The following is a 21,437-nucleotide window of genomic DNA, read 5'->3' on the forward strand; positions in this document are numbered from 1 at the left end:
TCTCCATTCATTCTACCTCCAAATCAAACATGGTCATTGGAATAAGCGATTGCGAGCTTCGTAACGTTAACTTGCCCCCATAAGATGCCTACCCTGATAGAGAACGATCTTGGGATCGAGGCTAAAAGAAACTCCATCTTGTGGGGAAGTGTGGGTAATTTAGGCAAGATGGCGGAAGGATACAGTAGCTCTGCCATTCAAACAGAGATTTTAGCCCAGTTTCAGGTTGCAATGATCGTTGTATTCCTTTGTCTGGTGAAAATGTAGGGAATACTTATTGTGTTTTCTCCTTGCAGGATATAACGGGTTATGACGATATTGAAAAGTGTAGAATTGTTCTCGAACAACACAACTGGGATATCGAGGTGAATAACTTTACGGTTCATGAACCTATTTTTTTTTCTGTTTTTAGCTACACCCATTTTGACTAAAAGAAAAAATATTGGTATCCAATGTTTTGTGATTTCTTTTTCCTAAATTAGTTACAATTTACGTATATTGCAGTTAAACATTACTAGTTCGTTTGAATGGAAAGTGAAAATGAGAACTAAATGTAATATGTACATGCATTTCTTTTTAGCCAACGTTAAGCTTAACTATAGCTTATTTATTTAATGATTGATTTTGGGGAAGATTGCCTCTGGGAATAACGATCTAAACAATCGTCGGCTAATTGAATATGCAATAGCGTATTGCAACATTTCTGTTGCTTCGTTTTTGTTTCCTCACCTTGATCAGCAATCGAGAAATGTTAAATGAAGAAAACATGACAAATTTTTAGGCAGATTACATGTTTTCTTCACGAAACACAGTTTTTTGGTTTTTGAAAAGATGGAAACTGTTATCTACTGGATAAACGTTTATTATTTGTATGTTTTTGAAAAGAGTTTCCATTCACCAGTTAACCAGTGTTGGATGAAGCAGTTGATTCATAAAGTATTATTCAGGCATTTCTCTTACAAAAAGTATCTAATTACTTTGCCTTGGGTAAAACCAGGGTGTTTTCCTCACATAACAATATAACAATAACTTATTACAGGGTAAATTTAGATTTTAAGATGTAGGAGAGAAGCATTTGTAAGAGATTTGACTCTTGTAATTGTTTTAAAGTTCAAAGTTCAACTTTGCCTTAGGAGGTTTTGTCTGAGATTATAATTTAATTAATGTCACAAGTATTAAAGTATTTTTGGTGAAACACCAGATCAAAGCATGCTTAAGTCTTTAGAGGAAAGAGTTTCATTCATTATTTAGTTTTGTTAGTAAATTTTTGCTTTACTTAACAGACAGCAGTACAGGATACACTGAATGAGGCAGAAGGTTCTCAACCAGTGTTTCACCCACTGGAGAATACATTTGAAGCTAGTGATGAAGACGATGTGGATAATATGGCAAATGGAATTGCAGCAATACAAAACCAGATCTCCACAACTACAACAGCCACAACGACAACACCAGCTACAGGAACAACAACAACAACAGTGGCTCAGAGGCAAAATCAGGTTAGTTGTATCCTGTATCATGCTGTCTATCATCCTTCCTTATGGTGTAACATCCAGGGTTTTAAAAGTAAGCTGGCAACAGGCACATTTCATAGTCTACTCTGAAGGGCTAGTTATTCTGAATATTTGTGACTCAATTTTCTGCATGGAAACATCAGATTGTGCCACTTTTTTTGTATCACAAAATGGTTATTAAAAACTATTTTGACAATCCTGAACACTTATTAAACAGTTCCTATGTCAAGAGTATTATGACAGATTTGAGTGTGATATTTATGCAATTACTGCTTTGTATCACAAAATGGTCACTTAAAAATTTTTTTGACGACCCTAAACCCTTATTAAACAGTCTCCATGCCGAGAGTGTAGTGACAGATTTAAGTTTGATATTTATGCAATTGCTGTAGTTAAAGATCACATCTTTTGCTTTCAGAATGCTAATTTCAGCAAGTAAGTGTAATTCTGTAATCCTGAAATGGCTTGATTGAAAAGGTTACCAAATGATCACTCTGTTCCTTTTGAGGGTTAACAATTAATGGCAACTGAGTACTTATCAACAACAGTTTAAAGAAACACCTGGTAGAAAGTTAACCCTTGAACTCCCATGAGTGACCAAGACAGAATTTCTCCTTACAATATCAATACAATATCAAGAAGACAAGTGATGAGATTAAAGAAAAATATCAATCAGGGGATTATAAGTTGATCCAAAACCAATTTCTCAAATTTAACATCACAAGAACTGTATGGCAGACAGTAAGGAGAATTACTAATGAGACCTTGGGAGTCAAAGGGTTTGCTGAAGTTAGAGTCTTGTGCATGTCTGCTCAAGGTTTCACTGTCTCCTTTTCCTACATGTTTAGCATTGTATTTTTTAATGAAATTTAAGTAAATGGTATGGTAATATTTTGTCAATTTCCATTTATTTCTTAGGGATGGCTTGTTTGGTTCTTGTCACTTCCACTACTTCCTTTCAGATTTGGTACCAGTATTTTCAGAGATCTTTTAGGATTTATTGGTAAGCTCTACTGCAATTTGATAGCTCATGAAACATATCCCAATGTTTAACCTTCACATACTCTTTTGTAACTTTGTCATATGTGTCACTGTACTATTTCACTACTTGATGATGTAGGTAAATCTGTAAGAATCTACACACACTTTGTTTCCTCTCTTCAATCCATACTTACCTTGTTGCATGAGTTTTTGGCGGTCAACCTACTCCTTTAAAATGCCTAATACAGCTTCAAAGGGGAGCTGTGACAACAAGTACCAGAACTAGTCATGATACCAACCCAATATTGTTGTTGATAAGAAGTTAAGTTCCAACTGATAATTTAAAATACACTGTAGATAGTACAATCTTATGATCAACCTTTCATTAACCCTGTTTACAAAAGTGCATTAAATTGCAGTTTCTACATGTACAAGTATGTTTATAACAAAATTGACTTGTATTTTTCAAATCTGTTTCTTTCCAGTGAGCCTTGTATGGCCCAGAGCATTTGAAGGTATATCGATCTTTCCATTGATGTTGATAGTTAGTATGGCTAGTCAATATATCAATTTTCAATTTATTGTCGAAAGCTATCAGGATTGCCTTCAGTTGGTTTTGCCTCACTTTGTTCTACAATAATTATTGATGTAGAAAACTTGTGCCACATTAAAAACCAATCAGGTGCAAAGCTTAATCCAATGTTTTACTTTGTCATTAGTATATTCATGTAACATTTAAAAGTATTATGCACCAATGTGGTGGTGAATAGTGATGGGTATTAAATGAGCCTCAAAGCACTGACAGAGGTAAATACCTGTATCCACCACTTTCACTGGCACTAGGGTGAATACTTGTTTTAGTATTTAGCACACAGAAACCAAAATGTTTGTTTATTTCTGTTACTGAACAAAAAAATGGTTGGAATATGAACACTTAACATGCAATTTTGTCTCTTCTGCTTCTCGGAGGTGAATGCAATCATGTAGTATCAGCTAATCACTTCCAGACTTGCTATTCAGTGTAGGCATGCAGCATAAAGCACTATTCACCTGTGTGTGGTATATACTAAATTCAGATATTTTGTGACCTGTACATTATTTTACTAGAACAATAAGCAAAATGTTTGTTCATAGTATTTGCTTATTAGGTGAATGAAAACTTTTTCATTTGGTTTCTAACAAATGTGATATTTCTGGCCTGTCTTTTCATGCATCAGTAATTCTCTAGGCATATCTCAGTAGATGTGTGTAGTGGATAAAATAGAATGATTGATTATAATTTTACATTCATATAATTCACAAGTATGATCTTGTCCAACCTGTTCACTATTGCTCTGTTCTCTGTCTTTATCATTTGAATACACTTTGGTGAACAGCAATTAAACTGGAACATCAATTTTTTCAGTCCAATTTATTTCATGTTCCCTTGACCTTATTTGGTGAATGATATCATAGTGGAATTGATAACTTGTATATTTTTGATATCCTTTTTTTTTCTTTTTTTTTTTTCTTTTTTTTTCAGCTGAAACTACCCCATTAGAGGATGTTCTTAAGTTCAAAACAGAATTTGAAGCAGAGTATGGAACAGTGCATCCAACATTTTATCAAGGAAGTTACAGTCAGGTACACAGAAAATTTAAAATATTTAAATAGTGTCAGTGTTGAACAACATTTTCTTGGCTAGGGGACCCTAGTCAACAAAGGTTTGCCTTAATGAACTTCTATTCAAAATATCCTTAGTATCCTTAAACAGAACCATTCATACCATATTATAACATAGCTAGTAAATTTGTCTTATCAAATTCAATTGCATGAGCATGCTTCATATTCCTATTGTGCACGGACATGACATCAACAGACAAATCCCTTGAAAAAAAAATTTTCCATGAGGTTTAAAATGTTATAAATCAATTGGTTCATACATCAGCTGTGTGTTCATCAAGATATGAAGCACTTGGGAAGTTTGGAGAGCACTCAAGAAGCTAGAGTTGCTCTCGGCTACACCTCGAGCAACTCTTACACATCTTTCGTGCTCTCCAAACTTCTCACATGCTTCATATCTTGATGAATGCATGATGACGTATGAACCAATTGTTAATTGTAGGGTTCAATATCATGCAAGGCTTTTCACTCAACTTTCTTCAAAGTTGTTATGAGGTAACTGAAATGGTTGCTGGAGGTAAACGATGATGCTAGAAAAAAAACACTTTATGCAACATTACATGACCTACTAAACGGCTGACAACATCACTTGAATTTCATCAAGGTTGCCATGACAATGTGTATGTAAACCAAAAATGTACAGGATAATTGTGCAAATCTAATATTGCCATAAATCGGTATGCACTCAACCTGTTTGGCCAAAATGATTAATATGCATCTTTCAAAAGGGCATGGAGGGGGCCTATATGTTGACTGATAAGAGGGTGGTTTATTCAAAAGAGGTGATAATTTCAGGGGAGGCACTAGTTTCAGGATTTTTGGTACTCTCAGGGATGCAGAAAAGCACTATGAACAAAGTTTTTTGACTAAAAACATTTCAATTTGACCCTGTTCAAGGCTCAATGCAAAACCTTTCAATGGTTTTATGGGAATTCCTGCATTTGACTATTAGGAAATTATATCCCATGCATGTGTTGTACTGAAAAGTGTTTAATTTTCTGCAGGCATTGAATGATGCAAAGAGAGAGTTACGCTTTCTTCTAGTTTATCTGCATAGCTCAGAACATCAGGACACTGATAAATTTTGTAGGTAGGTCTATCTACATTTGCGTGCTAGAGGATACAGTTCCTAATTTAAACTGCAGTGGATATGTAGAGTAGATTGATATGTACATGCACATGTCCATGTGTCTTTGGTTGTTTGTGAAAAATGAGCTTTACGCAATGTATGCTGATGGATGTGCTAGTCCCACTTCACTGCCCACTGTTTGTAGAAAAAAAATGCTTTATTTGTGAATACCAACTTGCTTTTATTCTTTCACTTGTTTCCCTAAAGGTCAACTATGACAAATGATGGATTTAGGGAATACGTGAATGGAAACATGTTATTCTGGGGAGCAAATGTGAGATCTCAAGAAGGTAACAGAGGTAGGTGATCAGTGTTGTGTTTCATAGAAGAAAGGAAGGCAGATGGGTAATTTTCCAATGTCTCCTTAGCGTATCTGCTTCAGATTTTTTGGTGATGTACAGTGTTTCTTCCTTATTGTATTACATCAGTACATTTGCACTGTTGTGTACCTGGAGGTAGTGTGCTTGGGTATCAAGGATGCTAGACTAGCAAAATGTTGGTCCAGGTTCCCCCCCCTCAGTAATTAGCCCCTTTCTCTTTTCTACCCACCCCCGTTTCTAAGAGGTTGGAAGGCAAGGATTCTGACAGCAACAAACCCTTACTGATAATGTAAAGTGGGATGAAAAAAAAAAAGAAAAAAACAAAACTGACTCAATCAGTGCCCATGAAAAATTGCATGCAGTTTATACTTCTCACAGCACCTGTTTTAGCAAATTATTGTGTATTACCTTGATCTGTAGGCTATCAGTCAACGGAGACTGGTAAAAAATGCAAATGAATATCCTCAGTCGATTTTGAAAAGATTTTCAAATTTCATATCAATACTTCGGCAGACGTAATATTTGTAATGCTTAATGAAATGATGAGTGAATATGTTTTGTTTTCCGTTTTTTTGTGCTACAGTCTCACGTGCCCTTCGTGAAACCACTTACCCTTTTCTGGCCCTGATTTGTCTCAGAGATAACAGAATGAACGTTGTTGGGCGAATGGAAGGTAAGCTGTCTCTTCGCCTCGCCAACCCCTAGCCCACCCTAGTGATCTACTTCTCAAATAGATTCCATGTTGCCATGCGTCTGTTCAGAACTGGATCACAGATTACGTCAAAATGTGATAAGAAACAAAATAAGTGGCCAAGCTACAGGTAAGACAGTTGTTGCCATCACGAGCACCTCACACGCCAAACACGGGCTGTCTCGTGAAAAAGAAAATTTTTAATCGTGTATGTTTTACATGGGTTGAAAATGGCACCAAAAGAAACTAATTTAGGTGATAATGTCACCATTACTCGAGTAAAGCGCGAACTGTATCTCTGATATGTGTGACTATTCATCTCTTTTTCTTCACAGGGCTGATGAATGTTGATGGGTATGTGTCACTGCTAGCTCGTTTGATAGAAGACAATGAACCAGCTTTGGTTGCAGCACGAGTTGACAGGTTTGTTACTCAGTGTATTACACAGCTGACCATTTTTGCAGGCGCTTTAGATTATCGATGCAGACGGTGCAGTGTGTGGCAAATACAATGCGCGTGAGGTTGCCGTGATCCGTGCGCGAGGATCGCTTGATTCCCGCAGGAGCATACATGTACGTTCTCGCTTCCGCTCTAGTTTCCAAGTATTCACAAATTTCACCATTTTTTTTTCTCTCGTCTTTTTCTTCAGTTGTTGATTGTTTGAAAATTATCGAGAGAGTAGCGACTACGTGTGACAAAGTGGGGCGCGATAATTTGTGAAGGAAAGCGAGGAGATTTTCATTCATTGGCTGAGGGTTGTCGCTCGCAGTCCAGCGCGAACTTCGAGCATTCCGTGCCGTGAATATTATAAAAAACTTTTATTAACCCAGAATCTAGTGTGTTCCCGTCCCTCCATCGGATTCACATTTATTGGTACGTTTTAAGTGATGTAAATGTTCTGTAATGTACATGTGGTGTGTCGTCAACAGACAAGAACGCAGTCATGCTCAACAACTGCGCGATGAACAAGACGAAGCTTACTATGAATCCGTCAGAGCTGACCAGGAGAAAGTAAGACGACTTTTACTGAAGTTTTGATCTCTTTACAATAACAAGCGTTTTATATCCTTTCTTGTTATATGAGTGTCAAATTATTAATTTGTTTTGTTTGACTTATGTGGTTTTATTACTTTTAATTGCGATCAGACCCTTCCATTTTCAGGGGAACGCAATAACGTAGAAATGCCAGAGTTGGTGAACGCTCTTACTCGCGTTCCTCCGGAAAAAGGAACGCCTGATCACAGATTATTTTTGTAGAAGAGAAGTTAGTTTAAGCTATTCTGCGGCTTCATTCACGAACAAACTTTAACTGCTCTTGTTTTTGATATTCTCAGCCGTTGTGCGGAACAAATCTAGCGATGTTCTTAGGCAGGTTAAACTGACACGAGAGAGCAATTCTTATTTGAATGTTATACGTAACTAATGTCACATTGATTTTGGCTTTGTGAAACTATGATATGAGATTGATCCAGAGATCTGACGTTCCCCACCCCACCCCAACCAAAACTGGCCGAACTTATCTCGCTTATGGTCCCGCGAATTTTTCCGCGCTTGATACTCGTGCTTCTTTGGTTTTGGTAGAAAGGTATTCAAATTTTCTGAAAAGACAAATTCATGACTGTAAACTGCATGTTCACAGGAAAGAAAAAAGCGAGAAGAGGAGGACAAAAAAAGACAAGAAGAAGAGAATAAACGGAAGAAGAAAGAAGCACGACAAAACAGAGCAGAGGTTTGGAATATCTTTTACTTTATCTGGGCTCAGACAAGTAGCTTATAATCCATGTAAAGCTGGGTTTCTAACCTGAAAACAGTTCCAGTGTCAGGGTTTTCTTTAAGGTTTTAATTAGCCGGAGCTTTTTTAAAGGTAAACGGTTGTGGGTCGCGAAATCCAATATGGCGGACAAAGCGTCATATCGTTCGTACTTTCCTGCCACCGCAGCAAGATTTGTCAAAAAGACAGTCCCCATCAGAACGTTTTTAAACTAACCTTGAGTCAGAAGTTTTTTTTTATGTTTTCAGAAAAGACAGGCAGTGAAAATTTATATTTTTATCGAGCCCAAGTTTAGACCTGATAAACATCATCTCTGTACGGGCTCTCGAAGCAATGAAAGTAGCCGGCGAAACCTTGCAGAGAAGCCGGCGTACTTCGCCGGCTGCCGGCTCTTATCAACAACCCTGCAGTGTATGTGTCTCTCTCAATGCCCTAGGCCTTGTCACCGTTTTTCTTCCCGTTTCATACAACATGTCTTGACTAATTTTAGATGCAACCTACCGGATAAAAAAGTGAAGAACAATGAACTTGTGCGATGATCATCATAGCTTTTGTTCTAGCGTGTATAGTAGCTTTGTCCGTGTCCTTTCAGCCACGTGGTAGCTATCACAATTTGGAATTAGGTCACTTTCATCTGATCTGTAAATTGGAAATGAAATAAAGCCAGGACCATCTCAAGTGAGGTAGCAATTGCAGAAAAGAACCTTGAAAAAATTCAGGCTTCAACGGGAATCGTGTCTAGGCCTTCCAGATACCAGTTGGGCGCCACTACCAACTGAGCTACGAGGCTAAGCGTTGAGAGCGAGGGACATTGCAGAAGGTTCTTCTCTCTCGTAGGGAAATCTGATAAAATTTGTTATGAAGTAAATCTCATTTAGAGACCTGCGGATTTAAATCAAATGAAGAAATTGATTGCGGTCATGTAAGAGTTATTTAGGTCTTATAAAATCAGGGTCCAAACTCCCCAAACGGACACGTCCCGTCGGTGGGCACCGTTCAAAAGCATACACTACTTTAGGAAATCCGTTTTCACTCCTATCTTAAAGCATTTATAACCTTAAAGATGAACTAATAACTAATTTTTCCCATAAAGTCCATAGCACGAGAACGCGTCGATAGAAAACTGAAGGTTCCCGAAGAACCGGAAAGTTCGCATCCCGATGCCATCCGCGTGTTAATGAAATTGTCCAACGGTAAACGACTGGAGAGGAGATTTTTGAAGTCGCATCCCTTGCAGGTAGGACACGATCTAATAGCATTCTACCGTCGTAACTACATTAGTCTAATATCTGGATAGTATTCGCATATCGGAACTGTGGAAATCAACATGGGTGTCTGCATGCTTTCGTCGATACTTGGTTAGTTAAGGGGGGGGGGGAGAGTAGTTTCTTGTCCCATCCAAGTGGAGACAAAATACTTTTAGGCGCTTTATGCTTCAGAAACTGGGATAGGCTCTTACCACTAAGTAACAATTAACATAACCTTCCTTGGTCAGGGGTGTAATGAGAAGGGAAGGTTGCCCCTAAACCCTGCCTGCCTGCCTTCCTCCCTCCTTTTACGTCAGTACCGTACCGATTCAAGTTAGCGAAATCGCGCGAATTCGAAGAATCTACATGGCATCCATGTTGTCCAGATCTGGATACTTCATTTGGTGCATGAATACGCACACGCTGATTTACATGGAGGAGCAGTGGTATGGGCCAATCTTCGTGAGGTGCGCGGAAATTCGTAGTCACATCTCCCTTTAAAAACCTTACCCTCTCCCCCTTAAGTGGAACTCGCTGATTGCTTAACTTAATAAGTCGCTAAAGAAACACGTCTTTTTTTCATTATTTTTCTTTAGGCCTTGTACGATTTTGTATTTTGCGATGAAGAGTCCCCGGCAGAATTCGTCCTGGTGTCAAATTTTCCACGTAAAGTGTATGCGCTCGACTCGTCAAGCGAGAATCAAACATTGGAAGATGCTGGCATCGAAACAAATGCAACGCTGTTTGTGCAAAATGTAGAAGATGAAAGCGATAGTGATTAAAAAAGAAGTGTTGCTTGGAAGAAGATATTGCCGTTCTGGTTTGGAAGGTATTTTAACTATCTCCAGTTTGTGGGACAATTGAATATCTAGAACGCAAGAGGAGGCATTGATTTAAAAAGGTTCAAGAGAACGAGAATAAAAAAGAAAACCAGATTTACTACACAAGACACAAGACACAAGACACAAGACACAAGACACAAGACACAAGACACAAGACACAAGACACAAGACACAAGACACAAAGACCGGTACCACACGACAATGCGCCCAGAAATAAGATATTCCACCGACTAGGTCGCTTAAACATTTCAAGGACTGGGAGTACCTCACGGAAATAGTATGCCCACAGCGAATGGAGTCCCACGGAACTGGAGTAATTGGGTCGTAAAAGCATTTTCAGTAACAGCGTGTGTTTCTTCTATTTCCCTGTACTTGATTTATTTGCGTTCTGTTTACTTTTGACATCTATTTGAATTGCATTTTGAGGGGAATTTTAACGAGAATAGAGCTAGCTTTTATGGTCTTAGATTCACATGAGTTTGCTTTGAAGCAAGTGGCTATGACATTGATTTGACTATATTTTGGAATGAAACGCGTTGAAATTTTTTTTGTTTCATTTTGTAATGTTTCCTGCAATTTGAGTCGCGACAAGATTATGACTCAGTTTCCAAGAAGCATTGCCTTGTACGAGCTCAATCTATCTAGGCTCTTCGTTTTAACGTTAAGTAAATTAAAGGAAATATTGACTGAATCTATGAAAATAAAGACATGCATTCGAAAAGGAGGATACTTGTTGAATTGTCAAGTGTAAATATCCCTGGCAAAAAGGTGTCAATAGCGTTTTACTTTTACAGCTTCAATTCAGTCCATTCCAATGCAATTTCTCTGACGGTCGTCGATCGTTGTAATGCAGTAACATCGCTGAAAATTACACAGCCCAAAATTGATGGTGATCATTCGAAATGGTGCCTACAGAGTGATTATAGCTATGTCCGAGAACCGCCATTGCCTTGTTTTGCCCCTGTCAGGCGCTGCAATTTTCTTCAGCTTGTGGGCGGTTTTTTGTTTTTGATTTTTGTTTGTTTTTGTCAATTCGGAGCAGCCTCACATTGTCGCCTCAAGCGGTGTGTGGTGTGATCAAAAACGTTTAGCTATCAACTAAGGTGTGTTTAACGGAATGAATTCCCCTCTCATCCACTGAGTCTTCGAATTACGAAAGGGATTACAACCCTTGGTATACGAGTAAGAGTACTGAAGTAATTAACGAAGTCGAGTGTCCCTAATATCAAAACAGCTACATTCATATCTGCTATTCACGTACTCTTATGAAGTAGACAAAATTTATGGTTTTTATATCAAAATCTCATTCAGACGGGTGCCATCTTAAAATATTCCCAATTAAAACGAAATATAGCAAACAAAAAGTCAAAAACAGAATTAAGCCCTTGTCAGAACCTTTTATTAACTACATTACAAAAGTCTAATAATTAATGCAACGGAAATCGTTGCGCTGAGATGTAATGTATCCATTGAAACATTAAGCTATCAACAATTAAGTAATTTTGCTTCAAGTATTCGAAAATCCTAAACCAATTTAAGTTAGGTTTCATTTGCAGCTAGTCCTTTTTTTCTTTTTAATAATTATATGAAATCCTTTTTAGCCAAGTCCTGTTGAAAGAAAAAAGGGAACAGAAGCGTTAAATAGTCAGTGCTTTCTCTATTTAAATAAAGAAAAAAAAGAGTTAATCATAAAAAAAGGAGGCTAACTACCGTCTCTAGGAGGCGGGAAAAGTCCCACTCATTGTGGCAAGATTTCATATTCATCAATTCTTTACTGTTTCTGGCTTGTGAGCAGGCCGTCATTACTAGTACCGCAGTAGGATGCACGCTTCTCCGCCTGCGGTAAGATTTGAGACGAGGTGGGGAGAGCTTTTCCAGGGGTCTGACGCTTATCATTTCCAGACCTTGCAGTCCTTTCACCAGTCCTTTCAAACGCTAGTGCTAAAGCGCTGATAATAAGGGCCAGTCCAAGCTAGACTTTTCCCTCGTTCATTTTAAAGATGATTATTCCTGGGATACCCTGAGGTTCAGTCAGACCTAACTCGTTCAATAAGCATTCCATCTTAGGATCCCCGTTCTTCTCTCTCGCTTTCTTAGTTCTTGCACCTTTTTCCAACCTTCATCTTGAGGGGCCATACGCTAGACCGTGCGGCCTTTTCGGCCTTCTACGCGCCCTTATTCCCCTCTAGGGATTATCATTCTTTTTAAGGCAATGATTTTCAGCACGAAAATCCCATTTATTGATTGGCAACCAATCAAGACGGTTAGATAGCACAGTCAACATTCCTACTCTGACAGATTATATTACTTACGTTGGTGGGTTCGATTTCGTAAGTGGCGTGGAATCCTTTTCCTGAAATGGTCACGTCAGTATGGAAGTAAATGTTGATTTCACCACCGTCCTCTTCCTTATAAGGAATTACCACATCTAGCTTACGTAGATATCCGCTGAGAAGTTTAACTGTCCGTTCTCCTACATCAATTTTCAAGGTGTCGAATCTGCAGGTAAAGTTGACAGATTGAACTGTATAGTGCTTTTACATCAAATTGCGAAACTGTAATGGTTTGTTTACCTATGTTACTTTTTAGCCCCAGTCCACCCCCTCTCTTTGCTGATCGAGATTGTGGGTTAAATCTCCCATATGAATGCTCTAGTCAAAATGCAATTTATGAACGGGGTTCGAATTTTGGGAAATATATTCCACATACCACCAAGAATATCCCCGAGTCACTCCGGGCTTTGAGAAGGAACATCCCTGAACTAAAATTTAGTAAATAATTCTCACTCGACCAACGAGAAGGAAATGAACGTCAACTCACGCATGTTCTGTTTGAAATCTGTCAAACTGGATTCTAAGTCTTTCGCCAGATTTAATCGTTACAGTCCAGAAACAATCAGTGTTGTCAGGGTAGTTTCCTGGAAAGTTCGGCGACTCAAAGTGTCCCTTTCTGTCCTTCAGCTGGCCTCCACAACGCGACCCTAACAAATAAAGGAGATATCAGAAAAAGTAAACGAAACCTTTGTTAAGAATATAAGATGACTATGCATGTTTTTCTTTCTTCAATTTCAACGGCTGTTTGGGCCCAAAGCAGAACTAACCGAATAAAAGCCGTGTTCCACCATCTTCCTACAGTAAAAGCTATACTTCTTCATATTACAACGCTTCAAACATCACTCAGCCAAGTAGAGTATGAGGACAAGGCATTGACATCATTTCACCTACCGGCGGTGATCTTAAAAGTGGCCTTAAATCCTTTGTGGGCTATGAGGGCATCAGAGCGAAAAAGAATGGCAACGATTTCGTTATTGCCATAAACTGTAGTTTGATAGTTGGCATCTTTGTGTCCACGGATTGTGTACAGTTCTTTGTTCCCCTGTAAAATTTCCAAATAGTCAAAGCTGAAACAAAGAAAGAGAGTATCACAGAGGTTCTTATAGGACACCTCTCCGAAATGGTGGAACAAAATTGATACCCCTTAATGTCACATTTCATAGAAAATTTATTCGTCATCCCAAAGAGATACCGCTTTCATGTAGAAATCTTGCAAAGAATTCGTTCTTGTACGCCCGTAGAAACATCAAAATATTTGGAGAATTTTCAGATTCACCTCTACGGTAAGGAACCCTGTAGACACTTGAAATTTTCAATATCTGCTGATTAAACAATGAATTTTCTTGTGTGGACGTACTTTTTCACCTGTGGAATTTCCCGCCGAAAAAAACGAAGGGGTAAGCTTCGTCAGTCTATCAGTTTTTTCTTATTTTACAAAAGATGAGTGTCGCTTTTTATTATTTCACGAAGGGAGAGTGTCGATTCACGTTTCTTTGATTCCATGTTCGTTTGATCCTTGCCGCATTATTTCATCATTCGTCAAGTAGTGCTCTCACTCAAAAGTTAGATAGGTGCACACAAACAAACCCCGTTCAATCCCTCTCAGTAGTAATAAATGTGTATTCTTGCGATAGACAAACCAAGTCCATCCCCAAAGACCTGCAAATCGTCAGTATCGCAACTCGTGAATAACATTCGTTCGCGCGAACTTTTTATGTAATATTCTCTATGTACTCACTGCTCTTCTGTATCAAAATACTCATAAGTGATACGCAGTTTAAAGCCCTTCCTGACATATATCCTCCATACACAGTTTGCATTGTTTGGATAGTATTCCCCATCGAATACAGGTGAAGAGAAACCTCCTTGGTCTCCAGAAAGGACGCCACCACAACCTCAAGAAAAACGAGAACAAAATTTAAGATGACTTTACTTATTCATATAAAGAACCCTAATCGAAACCATTTGTTCGAAACGTGATCATTCCAGGATTAAAAGTTCATCTTGTCCTTCATTCTCATGAAATAGAGCGAATTTTTTAATATTTATTTTTGTGGTTTCATTTAGAAACCTTTAGTTATCTAAGGCGTACTATGATCTAGTTCTCAAAGGTCTCTCCGTCTCACCAACACGATTAATTTGGCTATACATACTTTACTGACGGAGTGATAGACTGAACTTGCGATCCTATCTTTCGATTAATATATCTTTTGAGTTTACCCCGTTACGAAAATAACTTGGATAATCTACTCGTTACATCACGATACATCTCGTTCAGTAAAACACACTGAACAGGTTAATCGTTAATCGTTCGTAACGACTGAACTGATAACCATAACATAAATGATAGTTGATGAACTAACCAGGAATAAATTATCGCTATGTGTACTGCTAACCTTGTAGGAGAAGAGGTCAGTGAAAAGGGGAACCATACGACCCACGAAAAAAGAGGGGTTAAAATACAATAAAAGCTCAATGAAATAGTCTTTCACACCTCCTTCAGTAGCCCCTTCCTCTGTAACTCCCTCTCTACTGGCAGCCGGATCTGTAATACCTCCTTCAGTTGCCCCTGCCTCCGTTCCACCTTCTTCTGTGACCTCTGCCTCAGTAGCGCTATCCCCACTTGCTGCCTCCGTAACTACTTCTTTAGCAGTCCCTGCCTCCGTGGCGCCTTCTCTACTAGTTACCACCTCCGAAACGATTTCCTCGGTAGTCTTCGCCTCTGTAGCGCCTTCTGCACCAGCTGCTTTCTCTGTAACACCTTCTTTTGTGGTCTCTGCCTCCGTGGCGCCTTCTCCGCTAACCTCCACCTCCGTAACGATTTCCTCGGTTGTCTTCACCTCTGTAGCGCCATCTCCACCAGCCACCAACTCCGTGGTACCTTCTTCAGTGGTACCTGCCTCTGTACCGCCCTCTCCATTGGTAGCCGGCTCTGTCACACCTCCTTCGATGGCCCCTGCGTCCGTTCCACCTTCTTCTGTGGCCTCTGCCTCTGTAGCACCATCCCCACTTGCTGCTTCTATAAGTACTTCTTTAGCAGTTCCTGCTTCCGTGGCGCCTTCTCCACTAGCTACCACCTCCGCAACGGTTTCCTCGGTAGTCTTTGCGTCTGTGGCACCTTCTCCCATGGCTTCTTGCTTTGTAACACTTTCTTTAAGGGCCTCTAACTCCGTGGCTCCTTCTCCACTAACTTCCACCTCCGTAACGATTTCCTCGGTTGTCGTCGCATCTGTGGCGCCTTCTCCGCTAGTAGCCTCCTCCGTCATGCCTTTCCTTCTTACCGCTCCCGTAGTCTCTTCTTCAGTAGCCCCTGTCTCAGTAACGCCCTCTCCACTTTCCGGAACCTCCAATGTACCTTGCCCACTCTCTGCAGCCTCTTTCTTAGTGGCTCCTGCCTCTGTAGTGCCTTCTCCACTAGCCGCTTGCTCTGTAACACCTTCACCAGTGGCTCCTGCCTCCGTAAAGCCTTCTCCACTAGCCGCCACTTCCGCCACGCCCTCTCCACTCGCCGCTTCCGTAGCCCCTTCTTCAGTAGCCCCTGGCTCCGTGACGCCATCTCCACTTTCTGGCACCCCCACACTACCTTGCCTATTTTCTGCAGCCTCTTTCTCAGTAGCTCCTGCCTCTGTAATGCCTTCTCCACTAGCCACTTGCTCTGTAACACCTTCATCAGTGGTCCCTACCTCCGTAACGCCTTCTCCACTAGCAACCGCTTCCGTCACGCCCTCTCCAATCACCGCTTCCGTAGCCCCTTCTTCGGTAGCCCCTGGCTCCGAGGTGCCATCTCCACTTTCTGGCACCTCCACAGTACCTTGCCTATTTTCTGCAGCCTCTTTCTTAGTAGCTCCTACCTCTGTAGCGCCTTCCCCACTAGCCACTTGCTCTGTAACACCTTCATCAGTGGCTCCTGCCTCCGTAACGCCTTCTCCACTCGCAGTCCTCTCCGTCACGCCCTCTCCACTCGCCGCTTCCGTAGTCCCTTCTTCGGTAGCCCCTGGCTTTGTAGCGCCATCTCCACTTTCTGGCACCTCCACAGTACCTTGCGTGTTTTCTGCAGCCTCTTTCTCAGTGGCTCCTGCCTTTGCAGGGCCTTGTCCACTAGCCACTTGCTCTGTAACACCTTCATCAGTGGTCCCTACCTCCGTAACGCCTTCTCCACTAGCAACCGCTTCCGTTACGCCCTCTCCAATCACCGCTTCCGTAGCCCCTTCTTCGGTAGCCCCTGGCTCTGTAGCGCCATCTCCACTTTCTGGCACCTCCACAGTACCTTGCCCACTTTCTGCAGCCTCTTTCTCAGTGGCTTCTGCCTCTGTAGCGCCTTCTCCACTAGCCATTTGCTCTGTAACAACTTCATCAGTGGCTCCTGCCTCCGTAACCCCTTCTCCACTCGCAGCCCTCTCCGTCACGCCTTCTCCAATCGCCGTTTCCGTAGCCGCTTCTTCAGTGGCCACTGGCTCAGTAGCCCCATTTCCACTTCCTGACACCTCCACAGTACCTTCCTTACTTTCGTCAGTGACCTCTGCCTCCGTGGCACCCTCTCCACTCACTGCTTCCTCAGTTACGCTTTCTTCAGCGTGCTTTGTCTCTATGCTACCTTCATCTCTGGCCACCCCCTCCGTAACATGTTGTTGGAGGAGCGGTTCGGTGCGTTTTTCTGTGAAAAATGGTTGTATTTTCTGTCATTTTCTTTTAGTTTTGAAAGGAGTTGTACGAACAGATTTGAAATTTGAGTCTTTTTCTTTTTTCCAAGAGATTGGCCGTAGGATCCTAATGCATCGCTGACCGTTTTACGAGCATTTTACACTTTATTCTCTTTCAACGAATAAGCAATATGGCCCTTTTGTGAACGGTTTTGGAATCAGTGGTAAATGTAAGACTTCACTGAAATTTGTCAAAGAGTGGGCAAGACGAAGTCAAAGTGGACTTCATTCTATCAGGAAATGAACGTGATAATAACTTTACAAGCTCGATGCATGATTTATTTCGTTTATTTACTCCCTTACTTTCATTCAAGTTTTATTTCAATACTGAGAAGATACAAATTCATTCAGGTAATAATCGTCCATTACTCGTATTGCAACTCTATGGTCGTTGTGTGAAATAACTCAGTCTTGGTATTCGCTGATAACTGCTCAATAAATGAACAATACACTCAAGATGACATTATTCCACGTTCTTTTCATCAGTCTACGTATCATTGTGTTGATTTTTATAAGAATAAATTACTTATTGGTCGCCTGTGGGAGTGAAAAGGTTGAGAAGGGATTCAACTATTTTGGTCATTAACGCATAAATTTATACGAGGTACCTCTTATCTGATAAATCAATCGATCGATATCTTCATCCATTGGTCTATACCAATCATTATTGGCCTCGTTGCAATTGCCATTGAGGGCGTCACACGGATCTGTCCTTAGCGAATCCTGGTGTAGCTTTTCCAATCGTTTCTTTATGAGTTCATCTAAAATAGAACAAGTGGTTGATTACCAAAACAGGACCGGCTTATTTTTTAAAGAAATGGTGAGAAAAGTCTTCTATAATTCCTTTAATGTCACTACGAGATACGAGTGACTATAATTTATCATGTTTTGAAAGATGGGTAGCATCGATTCGTTAAGCCGTAGCTTTCTTTATGATACCTAAATTATCATTAATTATTAAATTTTGGAACGTTAAATGTTAGACTTCAAACTTCACTTTTCTTTAATTTTGTACTTTTATTTTCACCTGTATCGAAGACATTTTCTTGACGTAAGGGAAACTGTGCATTTGACGAAGTAACTGCTGCAAACAAAACTAACTGGAAGAAAGGAAGATAAAAGAAGGAATTTACTATACTGCTTCAAATAGCGTAGACTTGAATTACTCATAAAATATTCAGTAAATCTGTGGGCAGCGATAATTCATTAGAAGTAGATAAATATATATCGATCTATACTTGTTAACCAAGATCTGTTTCTGTTGTGGCCTCAACCAAATATATTGTGTGTTTATGGTAGGCTTAAGTGACAGAAAACCTTTGAAATTATTGATCCTTTTCAAACCCAGTCTCCCTCCAATCATTATCCGTTAGTCACGCATGACATGACATCTGCGCCAAGAATAAAACTAAACGCTATTGTTCGTCAAGACAGGATAAACAACAAGACGCAAAGACAGAAGAATACTTAGGAGAGATACGCTACGTAGATATAAGACAAGGTTAACCAATTGTTGGAGTCACATGCACAAGCTCGCCGACACATTTTAAACTGACAACAACTTCTGAAGTCTCTGAAGTCTCAACATCGATCGAGCATACTTCCTATGAAATTATTGTGGTCCGGAATTACAAGAAAAAGCTCTTTATTATGCGCGGTTCATAAAAATTAAATTTATTCCTCTTTCAATGTACGTAAGCATGTCGACGGCGATGTCATAAGTGTAGGAGGGATGCTATTGGCAAAAATTCGTGGCAATTTATAGTCATTGGTCGATGCGGCCAAAAATCGGTGAAGTAACCTTCAAAATGCTCTCCGGCAGTAAATTTGTTTTGTGGATTTTCTCGCTACTATGAAAACATTCCTTCATGAAATAGCTATTTAATATTCTCTTAATTTCCTCTTAGGTTTTATTTGTAAGCATTTTAACCACGGGTGCCAAGTTCACTCCTTATTTCACCTTTTTTTGTTTAAAGGTCATGTTTTAATAACTATATTAGATTGTTTTCATTTTTTCCGCTTTCGTAGAGGGAAAAAATACTAAACAGCCTACTAATAACTTAGGTAACCAGTAACAAAATCCAAGAGCAGTAATCTTTCTTGGCCAAAATACTCCTCGCTTTAATTTGATTAATTCCTTACGCGACTGTTTGTCACAAGAGATTGACCGAAGCTGGTGCAGTGATTAAAATCAAAGCATACAATTTTAACAGAGCAGTTTAATAACATACGTTTCGGACCAATTGGTTTTCCTAGTCGTCTGCACCTGATAACAATCCAATTCATGTTGTGGGCTATATAGTTAATAAGTGTGTAACCAAAGATTAATGCCTGTTTTTCTCTTCAATATGTCTCCACAAAAATTTTTCTTGACAGTATTCTTATTTTCACTTTTTCCCTGTTAATCTTAGCCGTAGGGTACTTTCTTTGTGACTTAAGTATCTCTAAGGAATTGAATACTTTTCGTTCCGCTCCGTCTAATTTTCCGTTTTCTAAGTTGCTTTTTCTATTTTAAAAAAACTTTTCTGGAAAGGTTTACGACGCATTTTTCTTTACTCTACCTAAAGAGTGTTCATTTTATCCTAAAAAGAAAGTTACTATTCAATTGATACTTTCGGAAATATCGAAACAGACACTTGGAGTTCGAATGAGTGTTAGGCATGCCTTTGATTCATACACCTCTATGTGTGCGGCATGTGCGGGGGCTTTCAAAGTATTTTCTACATAAAATAAAACATCAGTTAGTCTGGCTCTGACAATTAAGTACTCCATTAGCAAATTTACCTCGAAAGATCTAAACAAAATTGTCATCTTAGTAATCCAATTGATGAAGAATGTATATTATTACAGAGTTAGTGGTCTGGGTGCCGAAAGGGAAAAAGGAAAACCATAACATGGAACTTTATTCCCTCCTGGCTGTCAGTGTAATATATCCAACATTCTGGCATTATCGAAACGCACAGTTTACCACAAGGTTTGCTTCTAAACTCATTAAAACAAGATGCCAGGAAGCAACTTCTACATCAAATGAGCTTAAAAACTGATCGTTTATTTGTTGAGGAGACTGGATTTTTTCGCTGAATTAAAATACTCTCCTCCGCTCACCCAAGTATAAATTTTTTGTTAAAGAGGTTTATTAGTGTTTTAAAGAATGTTGTGATAAAAAACTTTCTTGGTGAGAATCGAGACCAAATTTTTGCTTCGGCTTTAATAACACTGGAATTGAGATCAAGAGATAATATATGTGATCAGCCATTTTTGCCGAACATTTTACTGAGTTACTCACCACACGAAGCGTAAGCCAGCTTGCCATGGAGTGCTTTTGAATGTGCTAAAGATAATATGATGAGCTTCGCTTAAAAGTCTCTGGACCTACTTAAGACTTGCCATCTTGCCACAATTCTTCTATAACAGCATCACTCGTGAGCTAGGCACGACCAATAACGAGTAATTTATTCCTTGTCATTCGTAATGGGCTGTGCGCTACAATGAACTTTTAAAGCTAATTTGAAATGCGGAAATTGTTTGATAAAATTTAAATGAGTCAAAAGATTAGTAAATTCAGCCACATGTGATGAGTTTTGGAGACTGAAGCAGACTGAGGTAAGCTTGAAGATTTATGAGCGCATTATTTTGTACGATAAGCTACCTACTTGCTTCGCCCCCTCCGATGAGTTAGCCTATAACTAGGTTGGTTGAGAAGAATGTTAGAGCCTGCATCACCAGAGTTGCTACTAATTATGCAAACGTCACCATTTGAGATAATAATATGTTGAGAGAAAGAAATTGCTCCAATTTAACGAACAACTCTGTAGCGAGTGAGTGATGTGGCATGAAAAACATGACTACTTCAATACATCCTTCGCCATCAAGTTTTTTAGCAGCAAAATCATGAATGAAAAAGTTATCGTGTCATTTGCGATAAGAGTTGGAGTCACGGCGGGGTGTAGCCTGTGTTGACCAAATGTGAGGCCTGACTCGCAAATTCATTCTTAGTTATCAAAAGCTCTATTGTAGAGCTCCCAGCCAGCTATTTAGCCTGTTCCAGACTATTAGTTTGTAAGACGAAGCGCAATAGTAAACGGCGCTATACAGTAGCGGACGAGTAAAAGAAACGAGAGAAGCTTGAGTCGAGTCGCGTTATGACGCCATTCTTTACGCGACTCGACCCAAACCTCCCCCGTTTTTCCCTCTGCCGCTTCAATCGCCACTTACTATATCGCGTGGATTTCGCGTTATTTCTCTTG

General features: G+C 39.7%; 2 protein-coding genes across 4 annotated transcripts; one reads left to right on the plus strand and one right to left on the minus strand.

The window, feature by feature from the left end:
- The first annotated feature begins 69 nt into the window (after positions 1–69).
- Positions 70–10,881, plus strand: LOC113680592 (FAS-associated factor 2). Its single transcript, XM_027197625.2, has 14 exons — positions 70–225; positions 297–365; positions 1,284–1,499; positions 2,433–2,517; positions 2,981–3,010; positions 4,018–4,118; positions 5,162–5,247; positions 5,494–5,585; positions 6,190–6,279; positions 6,633–6,720; positions 7,227–7,308; positions 7,937–8,026; positions 9,162–9,305; positions 9,912–10,881. Exons 1-14 carry the CDS (start codon positions 85–87, stop codon positions 10,095–10,097), a joined length of 1,500 nt encoding a protein of 499 aa, XP_027053426.2. The 5' UTR covers positions 70–84; the 3' UTR covers positions 10,098–10,881.
- On the minus strand, positions 8,819–20,677 carry LOC113680593 (uncharacterized). Of its 3 annotated transcripts, none has more exons than XM_089200745.1 (9): positions 20,477–20,677; positions 18,218–18,290; positions 17,799–17,951; positions 14,985–17,144; positions 14,229–14,385; positions 13,382–13,557; positions 12,978–13,137; positions 12,470–12,656; positions 8,819–8,950 (listed from the first exon to the last, which is right to left on the minus strand). In XM_089200745.1, the coding sequence occupies exons 1-9, from the start codon at positions 20,501–20,503 to the stop codon at positions 8,939–8,941; spliced, it is 3,105 nt and encodes a 1,034-aa protein (XP_089056871.1). In that variant the 5' UTR covers positions 20,504–20,677; the 3' UTR covers positions 8,819–8,938. The 3 variants fall into 3 exon arrangements, with proteins under 3 accessions (XP_089056871.1, XP_089056870.1, XP_089056872.1); XM_089200744.1 differs by lacking the exon at positions 8,819–8,950 and adding an exon at positions 11,535–11,765; XM_089200746.1 differs by lacking the exons at positions 8,819–8,950; positions 18,218–18,290 and adding an exon at positions 11,535–11,765 and having other exon boundaries at positions 20,477–20,607.
- Between the last annotated feature and the right edge of the window lie 760 nt (positions 20,678–21,437).

This window comes from Pocillopora damicornis, chromosome 3 (genome assembly GCF_964200805.1).
Source record: "Pocillopora damicornis chromosome 3, jaPocDami1.2, whole genome shotgun sequence".
Lineage (NCBI taxonomy): Eukaryota > Metazoa > Cnidaria > Anthozoa > Scleractinia > Pocilloporidae > Pocillopora > Pocillopora damicornis.